The 16,441-nt window shown below is 41.7% G+C and overlaps 1 protein-coding gene across 1 annotated transcript in view; it reads left to right on the top strand.

Annotated features, from left to right (window-relative positions):
• The window catches only part of DNAH5 (dynein axonemal heavy chain 5), a 1,563,391-nt gene that overhangs the window by 697,741 nt on the left and 849,209 nt on the right, over positions 1-16,441 (top strand). Inside the window, 1 exon segment of the mRNA XM_053715797.1 lies at positions 839-1,160. Coding sequence (XP_053571772.1) covers positions 839-1,160 — 322 coding nt within the window.

Below are 16,441 nucleotides of genomic sequence, written 5' to 3'. Positions count from 1 at the left end.
GCATCCACCCCAAGTGAACCTTTGGGAGTGAGGCTTACAAGCGGGGCTTCTCCCCCTTGAACCCCCCAGGCGGGCTTTACCCACAGCCGCTAGGGTAATGTCCATTTTACCCAGGTAATTCTAGGATTACCCAATATCTGACTTTACCCATTACACACACACATATATATATATATATATATATATATATATATATATATATATATATATATATATATATATATATATTATTTTTTTGTAGACATGAGTTATGTCACTAGTGATGATATTAATAATGTCATTGCAAAGCTGGAAGCTGGTGTGGGAGTTTAAGTTCCATGCTTTTTAATGTTTAATGCTGGGTACAAATGGCATAAGCCAGTCTTTTAGGGTGGGTGTAATTGCCTTTAACATTTGAAGTTAATGCTTTGACCTTGCCCCTTTTTATGTAGCTCTGAAAATTATGTAATATTTAATTCTGAGAGCTGGAAAGCACACTGTAGACTACTCAAAGCTAATCCTGCCACATATATTTTTTTAAGTGTCTTTACCGGAGAAAAATGCCCTATCAATGTACTTCCATAATGACCCAAAATTGCTGCTCCATATATTTGCAGGAAAGACATATTTATTTGTTTTAAAAATGCTTAGACCTAGATGATATGTTATGCTATTGACAGACAGCAGAATTGGCTATGTTATTCTATAAAAGAAAACAGAAATATGTTTCCAATACAAGGTGTTTACTGTCCATTTCATTCTATTTGTCTGGTAATTAATTGTTATGTTTATCAGAATTTCTTTGCTTTTCTTAATACATCATTTAAAATATTTACATGAACATGACTTTTTTTTTTAGGCTGGGAATACCAGATTTGGGAACTGAGGAAAAATATAAAAAAATGCTTCAAAACTATGCCTGTGACATAGAAATGGTCTCCAGAGTTTATACAAAGCAGAAAAATGAGCCACCACTTGGACGTGATTTGCCTCCTGTTGCAGGGAAAATTCTTTGGGCCCGTCAGCTTTCTCACAGAATCCAAAATCCAATGCATCTTTTTCAACAGCATTCTGTTGCTTTACAAAGTGAAGAAGCTAGACGTATTATCCGAAACTATAACAAGGTTGCAAAAGTACTTTTAGAATATGAAGTTGTTTTCTACAGAGGATGGCTAAAACAGGTATAATTTGTTTTGTTTTTTGATTGTTTGTTGTTTTTTTATGCCTACTGAAAAAAAAGTTGCATTAAACATGTCTTAAACTACATTGTTATTCTACACATTTTGAGCAGCTTGTTTTCTGTTATGATATAAAAATAGGCTTTGTTTTTATGGAAACAAATATTGACATATACTTAAATATTTGAATTAAACAATATGGGCTTGATTACAATTGGACCGCTATTGTTAGCGCTAGGAGCATAAACGTGATCGCAAGGTTGCAGTATTCTTTACGCTCAAATCCATATTACAAGTGGAGCGCTATAAAAATTACTGCAAATTTGTTTGTGCAAACCCGCAGTGATTTACCCTCCCCATATTTTCTATGAGGAGCGTAAATCACTTATTAGCGCTTGCATTACAAGTTGAAAGTAAATGGGAATGTGCATACGCAGTCACATTTACCGATCAAACCCCCCCACATCGCAAAGTAATAAACTAACATCTACCCCCCCTAACCTAACACCCCTAACTTAACCCAAATTAAAATACCTCAAAGTTTACAAAAAAAAAATCCTAACTACCTTAAAAGAAACAAAACTTACCTGTAAAATGAAATAAAAGCATATTCTTATCTTTTAAAAAAAACAAAAAACTACCATTACTAAAAAAAAATACCATTACTAAAAAAAACAACCTTACATTACCAAAAAAATCTCCCTAACATTACAAAAAAATAAAAAAGACTTAACATTACAGAAAATAAAAAAATGTCTAACATTACAGAAAATAAAAAAGTAATTACCGGGGAGCGGAGCAAACTAACTATCGCACCGGACGTATTTCATAGAGCTCCTGAGCTCCGTTAACCTAATTAAAGCATTAAAGCTTACTATTGTCCCTAATTCACCTAAAATACAACCCAGGACCTGTCAGAAAGTAACAGCAACCACAGCAGGTTTTAAGAGGGTTCTCGTTATGAGCCGATCTACTGAGACCCGTTCATTCTCAGAGCTTTGCAGCAGTTAACGGTCAGCCATTCATATAGATCTGATCCTCCACTACAGGTGCAACTTTCTTTGTTAATACTCCGGATGGTCGGGGCTCCACTCTGGAGATAAAGCAAGCACCATTCTGTGAAGAGTACTGTAACCTGACCATCCCAGGACTGGCTGTAACTGCAACGATCGCCTCTGCATGCTTTGAATAGCCCGGTAACAGGAAGGTAAACCTGGTGACACCCTCACTTACCCCTTCTCTCATACACGGGCATTGGAGGTTAGCCAGTTCAATGGGAGCCACAGAAAAAGTGTCTGAACCCTAAAATAAATGGCTGCTCGTTTGGTGCAAATCGCCATCTTAAGCCTTCCTACCCAGCTCAAAATCCCAGGGCTACACCAGAGGCTCTTATAGCGCAACACATTAAAAACACAGAGGGACTTTCATAGAGCTACAGCTCTCCTACGGAGGAACTACGCTATATTTACTGTCCCAAAGAAGGCAGATAAAGTTGTTTATTCCCCCCTGCCTTTCATGATCTTATCAGTTTGAGGGAACCTGGCAGCCTATTAGGAGAGGAGTGTACCCTGATGTGACTTATTGAACTATATGTGGGATGTAACTATATTATTAGCCCTAGTCCAACCTTTTGGCAGTAGCTAAGCCACTTTTCTGTCTAAATAAGGCAGCTCCAACTTGCTGGAGGTCACTGTCGCTCCCTTCTCCACTTGGTCAGCCTGCATCTACTTAATAACCCTGGCATGATCTACCTTATGAGACTTGGCCATTAGCTAAAAGCCACAGAGTTGAGAGCCCTATTCATTGGCAGGTATTGCTTGCAACCTCACAATCAGAGCTATGTAGGCCTGGACTACATTTTGTTTTACCTTTTAAGGCTTGAACAACTCCTCATCACCAATCTATGTGGACAGCTCATACATCCTGACTACATGCTGCTTAAGAGCTATCACCTTAGGCTTCTGTTGAACTAGGGTCGGAGATCTAGGCAACGCTCCACTTACATAAATCTCCCTGTTTCCATTAGTTTTTTATACCTAGTTGGCACATTTCAGTTTCCCCCTATTCACTTCCACTCTTCCTAGGGGATGTAAACCTGAAACTGAGTTAGAGTGAAACCTTATATTGCATACTTAGGGCCCTATGAAAGTTTAGGGCTACATCAGCCCGTATTTAATTAGTTAGCTGGATATCATGTGTACAATGGAGTAGACTCATTGTACGGGGATGTGGTAGACCACCCCAAGAGCCTTTTCCAAGGAAGCTTCTCATCACCAAGACCTAAGCAACCAAATTATAATAAAGTACATCAGCCCAACCTAAATACATCTTTCTCTAAAGAGTTTGGCCAAAGATCTGACATTGCAGAGCACGTGTGTGGGCACAACTTCGCCATGGCGCATTCTAATAGGAAAAAACCTAAGCACCCAGAGGGTCCTAAGAGGACGGTTGCAGACCACTTCAGCAGTAAACCATTATCAGATAGGGAACTGTCTGAGGATGACTCAAGAGAATTCTCATCTACTCGCAGAATACCTGAACGTCTGAACCCTCATGAACATCTCACATCACATACAGATACAGTATCTCAATCATTAACTCCTTGTCAACTAAGATGGACTCTCACCACACCTCCCTGAAACAAGAAATAAAGACCTCTGTAGCGGATCTTAGAAGAGATATTGCTTCCCTGGGAGAAAGGACTGACACAATAGAAAGAAAACACGAGGATCTTGCAATTGACCACAGCAATCTATTGGCATATACTCAAAGTTTAGCCGAAATTATTTCGAATCTGGAAACAAAGCTCGCAGATCTCGAGGACAGATCCCAACTTAATAATATCCGGATAAGAGGCATCAACGAAGAAGTAACAGCAGTAGCTCTTCCTGAATATCTACTCGGGCTCTTCAAAGCTTTGCTTGGCACAATCCCTGAACAATAGTTATTAATTGACAGAGCTCACAGAGCCTTAAGACCCAGAAATTCAACCTCTGAACAACCTATAGATGTGATAATATGCTTACACTATTTTACATTCAAAGAGAAGATTCTTAAGGCAACTTTTCAAAATAAAGAGCTTCCCGATCCTTACCACACTCTGCAAATATTCCCAGATTTATCCTCGCATACTTTGGCAAAATGCAGATCCTTCCTGCCTATCACCCAGTGCCTCCGACATAAAAAATCAGGTATAGATGGGGCTTTCCGGTAAAGCTCTTCTTCCAGCACAACTGACAATCTCATATCCTCTCAGAACTTAAACAAGGGTGGGATTTATTGAATCAACTGGAACTTATGCAAGCTACTTCCTCATCTACTCGGGATGCCTCCAATTCCCAAATACTTTGCTCAACTGCACCAGAATGGAGATCTCTCCCTAAAAGAAATACACCTACTCCAAAGAGAAAAGGAGACCAACAGCTCCAACCCGATTGAATGTCTTCTATCCTTATGTAATGCATATTTTCCATCTCTGATGGTCTAAAGTACTTGGTATTTTATAATGTTTCCAGGTTTGTCCACACAGGATCCCACCGAGTACCCTAGCTTGTTTAATGGTTAAATGTTATCATAGCTTGTTCAATGTTTATATGTTTTAATGTTGTTTAAATAATTCTCATCTTACATGTGTTAGAGATCTCACTAGCTCTGAACTGGTTAGAATATATAAGTAACAGTGGGCTCCCACAGGAACATAGCCTTTATCTCTTATGAGCCTAGTTTGTTCACACCTATGTCCTAAACCCCTATTTGACTTGTGGGAAAAAATACCAATCACTAAAGTTGGCCCTCAATCCCTGAGCCTGTTAGTGGGTAAAGAGGCTCACTCTAATAAGCAACTCTCTAGACACCTTTAATATTAGACCATTAGGCCCTATGTAAATTCCATCACTGACAATTTACCACGGGCACAGTGCCTTGCACTTCACTTACAACTAAACGTCACTAATTTCATCCTTGGGTACAATAGGTTATCCCAACTTATATGCTATCTCTGCTGACAACAGAGTATTTTCCTTGTTCGCTCCATGGTTGTTATGTTTGTATGTTTTGTTCAATGTTTAATGTTGGCATGCTATTCTAGGGTCCCACAACCTACGTGTAGTAACAAACTCAATAGCTCTAAATCCTTAAATGGAAATATGAGGTAAAGGTCCCCCATTTGAGCCGAACCTCAGCAATTAGATATTTTAGTAAGAAGCTCAGTTGATTCATACATCAGCGGTATCTTCAGCTATAAGAAAATATATAACTCTAACAGTTCATCTAGTGCACTATATCCTACACATTACCCAGAAGGAAACAGCATAGATCATGTCTGTGAGTCAATCTGGTTCACCCAACTTATTGACCCTGTTCTTTTGTTTTTTGTTTTTTTATACAATTAATGTTGGCTACAGAGCAACTTACATGTAAATGTGGTTTGTTTTCTGTAAGGGTAATTGTAACTCATCTCCCTTTCCTTCTAGGCATCCTTTTGCCACTCCACGTTATGCTTAACCTAACCTGAGGGATCGTATACCTTCTAAAAGCTTTTCCTTCTTGAAGCTTCCCATTATTCATTTTACTACCACTTGAGGTTATCTGTATAACCACATCCCCATTTTTCACACCTCGCCCTACAGTCAATAATACTACTCCCTCTACAGTCTGTCTATTAACCTTCTTCTTCATCACCCTCGCCACCCTACTTCACCTTGATAAATTTTGGAAGTGGTCCCTCTTCCTGGAGTTTCCCAATTTCCTTTAGCTTTCTAGATGGGCATTTCCTTTTAAATCCCCCCCACTCCCCCCAAAAATTATTTACTCAAGCGGTGCTTACCTGCTGAACACCAATATATTCCGAAAATTGTCTGATACCTGTCAGGGGTTTTTTCCCTGTTGTGTTTGCCATGTGCTGCTGGAATCCATTTTACTCACCTCCCTTGCTGACTCTGGTGCATACTGTGTGATGCTGCTCATTTCCTGCACTTCCTTTTATGGCCAGACTGGTGTACATCATCCGTGTGAGACAGGATGCAGTCTCAGAATTGTGATGTCATCACTTATTATTTAAAGGGCCTCTGTTCAGTATGCTTTGCCCTTGCATTGTCTCAGACCTGTTTGTGAGAGCTCATGTGTATTACCTTGCTGTCTGATGTCCCTCCTGGTTCCTGATCCCTGGCTTGTTCCTGACTCTGCTGTTCTCCTTGTTCCTGATTCTGGCTCATCTGACTACTCGCTTTGGCTCCTGACTCGGCTCGTCTGACTATTCGCTTTGGCTCCTGACTCGGCTCGTCTGACTACCAGCTCTGGTTTTGACTCCTGGCTTGTTATTTGACTTGTGGACTTTTTATTATTTTTTGCTATTAATAAAGGTGTGATTATTTTTGCACTTCTCGTCTCAGTCTGATTCCTGGCACCCTGACATTACGCAAGGGCCATGAATCCTGATGGTGCTAATAATCCACCTTTATAAAGAAAAGGGGAGTGAGGGTGCTAGTGAAAGCTTAAGAAATCTAAAGTGTTATTTAGTGACACAATTTGTACGTGTTTCGTATATATAAAGGAAATATTCCTAAGAGATTAATTAAAAAGTGCAATTATACAACAGAATTTTCATTCAATGTGTTAGTTCCTATTTAGTTGAAAAAATAGTGCAGTTGTTGCTATGTAGCATTTAAAGTAAAATAATGATAGTTTATCTTAAGTGTCAAATGTAAATAAAGTGCAATGTGCAATATTCCTTATGGAAAAGATAAATACTCTAATGCAGTTATTAGTGTGTAACGATGTAATGTTTAGACAGTAGAATTATGCTGAAAAATACATGCGTATTAAATTGTTGGTTACCTAGAAAGGGTTAATATTGTTAAATTTCTAAATAAGAATGGTAAGTATATTTTTAATTCGTACAAATTCTTAATTTATACAAGGAAATCAATGAGAGAAAAATATGATCTCAAAAATAAGTAATTTATTTATACATATATTGACTGAGGGTTAAGGATATAAAAAAAAGGGGACGTCTCCCCAGTAAAAAAATGCTGAAATATGATAAAAAGGTATAAAATCGTATGACAAATAAAATGTTAAATCTCTAATAGCCTGTTCTTTAACAGCGATATTTTCCGTTACAGCAAATAAGTCTTAGCAACAGATTCATATGATAAATAAAATGTTAAATCTCTAATAGCCAGTTCTTTGATAGCGATATTTTCCGTTGCAGCAAATAGGTCTTAGCAACAGATAGGTACAAATGTTCAGTTTTAGTCTTAAATCTTAGGATGATTAACACTTGGCGGATCTATAGGAGAGCAAAGTTATTTTTAAGATACTTGTAGTATGAGTTACCTTAGCCTTCTGTGCACAGTTCATACACTGCTTCTTTCCTCGATGCAACTGGAGACTCAGACCCACTGCATGTTTTCGACGTCTGACTTCACAATCCGGTCTTTGATCTTCTTAGTGAAATGGTTACAGTTTGGCACTTCGGTTTTTTAGAACAAAGGTATTCCAAATCCTCCTGCACTTAGTGTTTTACACGCAGGGAAGGAATACTGAAAAGACAATGATTTTGTTGTGGTAATTGTTGATGAACAAAGAAATAACCTGGGTTATGTCACAACAGTTTTCCAATGTATATAAAGTATACAGCTTTTCAGAAAGTCACTGGATGCCACTGAGGGTCACAAGAGTCGACGCGTTTCGCTCTATACAGAGCTTTATCAAGTCTGCCTCTATTGTGGGTTACAGGGCCACCTTTTGAAGTCTTGTCCTACACGACCGGGAAACGCTCACACCTAAGGTCCTGTCGGGGGCAGACCTTGGGTGATTTATCCTTGTCCCCGGAACCCCAAAAAGTGAAACCTTTGGTCACGGTTGTCCTTTCCTGGGTAGACTCCTCCATAGTCACCCTGGCTCTTGTTGACTCCGGTGCTGCGGGCTATTTCATTGACAGTGCTTTTGTATCAAAGCACTCCATTCCTGTTTTGCCTCGGTCCGTTCCACTTGCTATTGAGGCCATTGATGGCAGGCCCCTTCAGCCCGCACTCGTTACTCATGAAACTGCTCCGTTATCCATGGCTGTTGGGGCTCTCCATTTTGAAACCCTCCAGTTCCAGGTGATAATCTCTATGCATTTTCCAGTTATTCTGGGTTATCCCTGGCTCCAGAAGCACAATCCCAGTCTCGACTGGCGCAGGTCCGAAATTTTGTTGTGGTCTCCGTAATGTATTTCCACTTGTCTTCAGAAACCAGTTAAAGTCTTGTGAACGTCTTCGGTATCTCAATTGCCCAAGGAGTACCGAGAGTTCCTAGACGTTTATGACAAGGTGCGTGCCGGTACGTTGCCTCCTCACCAGTCTTACGATTGTGCCATAGACCTGCAACCCGGAGCCATTCCTCCTCAGGGCCAGGTTTACCCTCTGTCTGTTGCGGAGAATTGTGCTATGGAGGAGTACGTTGCTGATGCTCTGTCGCGGGGGATCATCTGCAAATCCTGCTCTCCTGCAGGGGCTGGCTTCTTCTTTGTGAAGAAAAAGGATGGCGAGTTAAGACCATGCATCAATTATAGGGGTCTTAATCGTCTTACCATTAAGAATGCTTATCCTATTTAGCTCATTACGGAACTCTTTGACCGCCTCAAGGGAGCTACAGTCTTTACTAAACTTGATTTGAGAGGAGCGTACAATCTCGTTAGGATCAAGGAGGGCCAAGAATGGAAAACAGCATTCAACACCAGGAGCGGGCATTATGAGTATCTTGTAATTCCCTTTGGCCTATGTAATGCTCCTGCTGTTTTTCAGGAATTTATTAATGATGTCCTACGAGATATGTTGCAACAGTGTGTTGTGGTGTACTTAGACGACATCCTCATACACTCACCCACACTTGAGGCTCATCGTTCTGATGTTACACGGGTTCTTCAGAGACTATGTGAGAACGGCCTGTTTTGTAAACTCGAGAAATGTGAGTTCCATCAGACTCAAGTAACCTTCCTAGGTTATGTTATCTCCGTTGCAGGGTTCTTCATGGATCCTGACAAGTTATCTGCAGTTCTGCAGTGGCCTTGCCCAGTTGGTCTTCGGTCTATTCAATGTTTTTTGGGGTTCGCCAATTACTATAGAAAGTTTATTTAAACTTTTCTTCCTTGGTCAAACCTATCACAGATTTGACCCATAAAGAGAATGATCCACTCCATTGGTCCACTACTGCCATTAAGGCCTTTTATAGTCTTAAGACTGCCTTTGCTGCCGCTCCAGTTCTGGCTCATCCTAACCCTGTACTGCCTTTCGTTCTTGAGGTTGATGCATCTGAGACTGGAGTAGGTGCCCTCTTGTCTCAACATCCTACGCCTGACGGTTCCTTGCATCCGTGTGGTTTCTTCTCTAAGAAATTGTCTCCAGTGGAGTGCAATTATGAAATTGGCGACAGGGAATTACTGGCCATAATTTTGGCACTCAAGTAGTGGAGGCATCTTCTCGAGGGTACTAGCGTGCCAGTGCTCATTCTTACTGATCACAAGAATTTAACTTATCTATCTGAAGCAAAATGTTTGTCGCCCCGACAGGCCAGATGGGCGCTATCTTTGTCTCGGTTTAATTATGTGGTCTCCTACCTGCCTGGTAGTAAGTATGTTAGGGCTGATGCCCTCTCTCGACAATTTTCGCCTCTGTCCAAGGAGGAATCTGTACCTAGTCCAGTTATACCTCCTGACCATATTTTGGCTACCATACATACTAATTTGACTTCTTCCTTGGGGGAGGAGATCCTGGCTGCACAAACCAATGCACCTCCTGAGAAACCTAGTGGTAAGTGTTTTGTTCCTGAGAATCTTCGAACTAAACTTTTGCACACTTAACACTATCCTAAAGCTGCAGGTCACCCAGCCAAGAACCAAATGATTTGGTCTGTCACTCAACAATTCTGGTGGCCAGCTCTTCGGTCTGATGTTGCTGCCAATGTTGCCTCCTGCTCAGTTTGTGCACAGAATAAGACTCCTCGACATCTTCCTGTGGGTCTTCTTCAACCTATTGCTAATGGTGACCATCCTTAGACACATCTTTCCATGGACTTCATTGTCGAGCTCCCTGTTTCCAATGGTAATACTGTTATCCTTATGGTGGTTGACCGTTTTTCTAAAATGTCACATTGCATTCCCTTGAAGAAGTTGCTTACCGCTCAGGAGCTTGCTTCAATTTTTGCCCGGGAGGTCTTCCGTTTACATGGGTTACCCAAGGAGATGGTGTCAGACTGGGGTAGCCAGTTTGTCTCCAGATTTTGGCGTTCCTTTTGTGCTCAAATGGGGATCCAGCTTTCCTTCTCCTCGGCATATAACCCTCAATCCAATGGGGCTGCGGAACAGTCTAATCAAGCTCTGGAACAGTTCCTCCATTGCTATGTCTCAGATCACCACAATAATTGTTCTGAACCGTTACCTTGGGCAGAGTTTGCTCGTAATAGTGCTATTAATGCTTCCTCCAAGTTATCCCCGTTCATGGCGAATTATGGGTTTCAACCATCCTTGTTGCCCAATTCATTCATGTCTCATGGTATTCCGGCTTTGAAGGTGCATCTCCGGCAACTCCGTTCCACGTGGGTGCAGATTCAGGATTGCCTTCATCGTTCTATGCAGCGCAAAAGTTCCAGGCTGATCGTAGGCGTCTGCCCGCGCCTTCCTACCAGGTTGGTTGAGAGAGTTTGGCTGTCCTCCCGCAACTTAAACCTTCATGTGCCTTCCAATAAACTGGCTCCCCGTTATGTTGGTCTTTTTCAAATACTCCGACGGGTCAATCCTGTGGCCTACGCTCTTGACCTTCCTCCTGTAATTGCGCATCTCCAATGTTTTTCATGTCTCCCTCTTGAAACCATTGCTTTGTAATCGGTTTACTACTGTGTTGCCTTGCCCCCGTCCTATCTTTGTTGACAACCATGAGGAGTATGAGGTCAGCAGCATTATTGACTCTCGTATGTCCAGGGGCCGCGTACAGTATTTGGTTCACTGGAGGGACTACGGTCCGGCTCGTCTGACTACCAGCTCTGGTTTTGATTCCTGGCTTATTTGACTTGTGGACTTTTTATTATTTTTTGCTATTAATAAAAGTGTGATTAATTTTGCACTTCTTGTCTCAGTCTGATTCCTGGCACCCTGACAATACCATCCAGACTATATTCTATCCATAGCTTCACATGGGGATAACGCCTCCTCCCATTATACCTGACTCCTCACCAGTTCTCCCCTTCACCCTTTTCTGATCTTTCTTTCCCTCCCCCAACCCCCTTTTTTTTTCTTTTTTTTTCCCTCTCTCTTTTTTACGGTCCACCAAGATGACAGGTCTGCGTCTTATGTCCCATAATGTCCAAGGACTCAACTCTCCGACTAAGCATAGTCTTCTTACTAACCACATGAGACGTTCTAAATCTGACAGTTTTCTTACAGGAGACGCACTGGGGGCATCGAACAGGTAAGCCTTACTCTTTTAGACACTACACCACTTTATTCATAGCTTCACACCACTCTAAGGAGCCTATCTATCAAGCTCTGTATGGCTCGCCAGAAACACCAGTTATGAAGCAGCGGTCTAAAGACCGCTGCTCCATAACCCTGTCCGCCTGCTCTGATGAGGCGGACAGGAATCGCCGCAAATTCAACCCGATCGAGTATGATCGGGTTGATTGACACCCCCCTGCTGGTGGCCGATTGGCCGTGAGTCTGCAGGGGGCAGCGTTGCAATGCTGAATAAGGAGAGTGTATTGCTCTCCGCATTCAGCGATGTCTGTCGGACCAGGTCCGACAGACATTTGTTAAATAGGCCTCTAAATCTAGAGGGGTAGCCATATTAATAAAGGACAGTGTAGCCTTCAAATCACTATATGTAGAGAAAGACCCAGACGCCAGATTTATTATTGTAATCTGCAAATTGAACAACCAGATTTATACCCTGGTAAATCTTTATTCCCCAAATACTCACCAGATAAAATTTCTAAGGAAATTACTCAAAATAGTAGTAGGGGGCAAACAGGGCACCCTATTTTTAGGCAGAGTCTTTAATCTAATCTGGGATCCAAATATGGACAGACAAGGGGTTAAAAAACGATTGGGGGATAGATCCATGAGCTCCCTGGCCAGTGCCTTCCGTACCCTATTGTCACATTACAGCCTGTACAATGTTTGGAGGGAACTCCACCCAGTTGATAGAGATTACACTTTTTATTCCCACCCACATAAATCTCACTCAAGAATAGATTATTTTTTTACAGACCCTTGGGCGCTTAATGAGGCACAGTCCTCTAGTATCTCCCTGGTTTTGTGGTCTGATTCAATCCATGTTTCCCTCTTTCCTAAGCTTCGTCTGTCTAACTTTAGATGTCGGTTCAAGTTGTGTGGGCGACATTTAAAGCTTATGTAAGGTGAACAAATTAGGTCCCAGCTCAGATATCTTGAACTAAATAGAGTACGGAAAACCCTACTTAAATTTCAGCAAAAATTCTATTAGCATAATAATAAAGCCAATTCGTTGATGGCGACCAAACTCAGAAATAATATAATAATAATAATAATAATAATTTGTGATTTATATAGCACTTTTCTTTATTTGAGACTCAAAGCACTTTACAAATATACCAAGACATAAAATGTAGGAGTTTCTGAAGGTCAGATAAGCGGACTGAATGCCTGATGGAAGAGGTGGGCCTTTAGCTTTTTTTTTTAAAAGTCTGTAAGGACTTTTAAAGAGTTCCAGAAAGTAGGGGCAGCGTGGCCGAATGCTCTGGAGCCTGAGTTTGTCCTTATTCTTTGCACTGAGAGGAAAAATGTGTTGGCTGACCTAAGTTAGCGGGATGGGATGTAGGGTGTCAGGAGCTCTTTCAGGTACTGTGGGCCTTGGTTGTTTAAGGCTTTGAAGGTCCGCAGGCCAATTTTAAAATATGTTTGCCATTTAATTGGAAGCAAGGCAGGGAGTAGAGAGCAGGTGTTATGTGGCAGGAGCGAGTTTGATTGGTCAGTAGTCTGGCTGCTGCATTTTGTACCGTCTGAATGCGATGGAGTTCTTTTTTTTTGGAGGCCCAAGTAGAGTGCATTGCAGTAATCTAGCCTAGTGGATACAAATGCATGGATTAATGTTGGCATATCATCCGGTGGAAATAAGTGTTGTATCCTGGCTATGTTTTTCAGATGAAAGTAGGCAGATTTTATTACGGAGGAAATCTGCTGTTTAAAAGATAGTCCAGCGTCAACACTCGTACCTTTGCTGAACTAATGAGTTCAGAGCCTCCAAGCTCCAGGCCAGTTGGGTTATCGTGGGATATTTTTGATGCCCGGGGTCCCCTCACCAAGAGTTAACTCTGTTTTGTCCGGGTTCACTTTGAGACAGCTAGCATTCATCTGTTCTATGAGGTCTGTTAAGCAACTGTTTATGCGGCATGCTGGGTCTGTAGTATCTGGAGCAAAGGAGAAGTAGAGTTGTGTGTCATCAGCGTAACAATGATACCTTAGGCCATGTCGGTTAATGATGTCCCTCAGTGGTAGTAAGTAAATTGTGAATAGCATGGGAGACAGGATTGATCCTTGTGGAACCCCGCAAGCCAGTTCTGTTGGTGCTGATGAGCTTGATCCTGATATTACTCTCTGTGATCTACCAGCGAGGAAAGATTTAAACCAGTTAAGGACTGTGCCTCCTAGACCAAAGATGTTCTGCAAGCGCTCTACTAGAATCCTATGATCAATGGTGTCAAATGCAGCTGAGAGATCCAGGAGGATTAGAATTGAGTAATCACCATTGTCTCTTGCCATGAGGAGAGCATTTAGCACTCGGACTAGCGCTGTTTCAGTGCTGTGGCGGCATCTGAAGCCTGACTGGAAAGGATTGAATATGTTCAGGCGTGATAGATGGGCTTCCAGTTGAGTTGCCACTACTTTTTCAATTATTTTCCCCAGAAATGGGAGGTTGGATACTGGGCTGTAATTAGTCATGCAGTCTGGGTCTAATAAAGGTTTCTTTAGGAGTGGTTTTACCACAGCTTCTTTTAGAGGAGCAGGGTCTAAATCACACGTAGTAGGGTGCAACTTTTGTATGGTGTTTTAACTCCTTTTATATCCACATTTGTAAAAGTGTACCATAAACTGGGGCAATCTGGCATTCCATTGTAGTGGTTCTGGTGTGTAACTGTTTGGCCTGCTGTGATAGCAGTTCGGATTGAGGAAATCTTGTCTCTGAAGAAGTTCGCAAATGCTTCACATTTATCCTGAGAAAAGTTGGTGGGGCTAAGCATGCATGCTGGTTTGCAGAACCTTTCTACTGTGCGAAACAGTTGCCTGGGCCTATTGTGGGAGAGTGCAATTTCGTGTGAATGAAGATTTTATCTTGGATTGATATTTATTTAGATGTTTGGTAAAAGCGGCTTTATCCTCTGGATCATGTGTTCTACGCCCCTTTCTCTCAAGTTTACGTCCTGTTCTTTTAATTTCTCTGATGGAGCTATCAATCCATGGTGCATTGTTGTGGGTTTTGACAGTGCATATGTGGGTTGGTGCAATGCTTTCTAGGGTGTCTCTCATGGTTTTGTTGTAGAGTTGGACTAAGGAGCTGGGGTCTTCGCAGGTGCCCATTAGTTCACTTAGATCCATATGTGTGAATCTACATCCAGTGGTGTCACCCCTTTTAATGAGCAGTGTTAGACCAGGTTCTGAGGCTGGTGTCTGGTTGATTGTGATACAATGGAGAAATGAATGGAGTGGTGGTCTGACCAGGTAACTGGCTTTACAGTTACTGGTGATACTTCTAGTCCAGACTGGAACACAAGATCAAGTGTATGACCTTTTCAATGGGTGGGAGTGGTGATGATTTGTGTGAAGCCGAGTATTATTATCAAGCTGAGGAGATCCTGCCCAAGTTGTCAATCCAAGTGTTGAAGTCTCCTAATATAAGCCATCTGGGGTGTTCAAGAATTAAGCCAGCCAAAAGGTCTGGGAATTCCTGAAGAAATCTCTTCCCATCTCCTGGGGGTCTGTATATTAGCAGTATTTGGAATCCTCTCCATTTTGAGAGGCTGGTAGCTACGCATTCAAAAGATTGTGTTTTGTGGACTGATATTGGTCTGGGATTTAAGGATGATTTTGCACAGATCATAACTCCGCCTCCCTTGCGGTCTTGTCTCGGGCGGTGGAACACTGTGTAATTGTCTGCAATAGCTGCCTCTAGAATAGGCCCTGCATTTTCATCTAACCATGATTCTGTGATGCATGCTAATTTGTATGTTTCAATAAGGTTGGCAATAATAGCTGTTTTGTTTTTTATTGATCTGGCATTACATAGGATTGCTCTGATAGTACAGTCTTGGGATTCTGAGTTTTTGCTCTGTACTTTGGAGACAGCGTGCCTTCTTATAGGGATCATACAAAGAGATTTTCTTGATTTGATAGTGTGGTTTTTGTGGCTTTTAGGTTGGATCAGTTCAATTGGGCTTGCAGGTGGACAGGGTGGTGGGGCAGCTGTAATAGTGTCAGGATATAAAACTTTAAATTTTGATTCTCCTCCACGACAGTCCCTGTCGGTCCCTTTGAAAATGCTTAATGATTTTAGGGTAGCCACTAGTGAGGGACTGAGTGCCGCGACTGCTTTTTGGGGTCTTAGGAAGTGCAGATGTGAGGGCGTATAGGTGGTCATTTCCTCTGCAGTGAAGGGGTTAAAATAGCTTCTAGCTTTTGTAGGGATGTTAACAGTGGGGGCTGGTTACATTGCCCTGCTCTATAGGATTCAGGCCAGAGTGAGGTGTGAGATTTTGCACTTCAGGCTGTATTGTAGATAACAGATAAGAAAGCATGCAGTGGTTTTAAAACCAATCAGCCAGATTACAAGTTTTGCGTTATGAGTGAAAAAGCATCGTTATGGCCCATAACGATGCTTTTTCCCTACTGCTGCTATTACAAGTCTTGTCAGAATAGCTGTACCGCACACTTTTTTGGCCGTCACGCAATGTCAGTACCGCACTTTAAAAAAAGTATTTTTTCAATGGGACTTCCATAGTATTACGAGTTGTTAGGCCAAAAAGTGAACGGTACACCCTATACCGACAAGATCCATACCGCCATGTAAAGTCAATAGTTATGAGTTTTACGTTACAAAGCTGTACAATAAAACTCATAACTAAACTGCTACAAAGTACACTAACACCCATAAACTACATATTAACCCCTAAACCGAGGCCCTCTCGCATCGCAAATAAAATAAAATTATTAACCCCTAATCTGTCACTCCCGACATTGCCGCAACTTAAAAAATGTATTAACCCCTATTAGGCCG

Source organism: Bombina bombina, chromosome 5 (assembly GCF_027579735.1).
Source record: "Bombina bombina isolate aBomBom1 chromosome 5, aBomBom1.pri, whole genome shotgun sequence".
Lineage (NCBI taxonomy): Eukaryota > Metazoa > Chordata > Amphibia > Anura > Bombinatoridae > Bombina > Bombina bombina.
The sequence above is the reverse complement of the archived record's forward strand: the minus strand, read 5'-3'. Positions and strand labels throughout refer to the sequence as shown.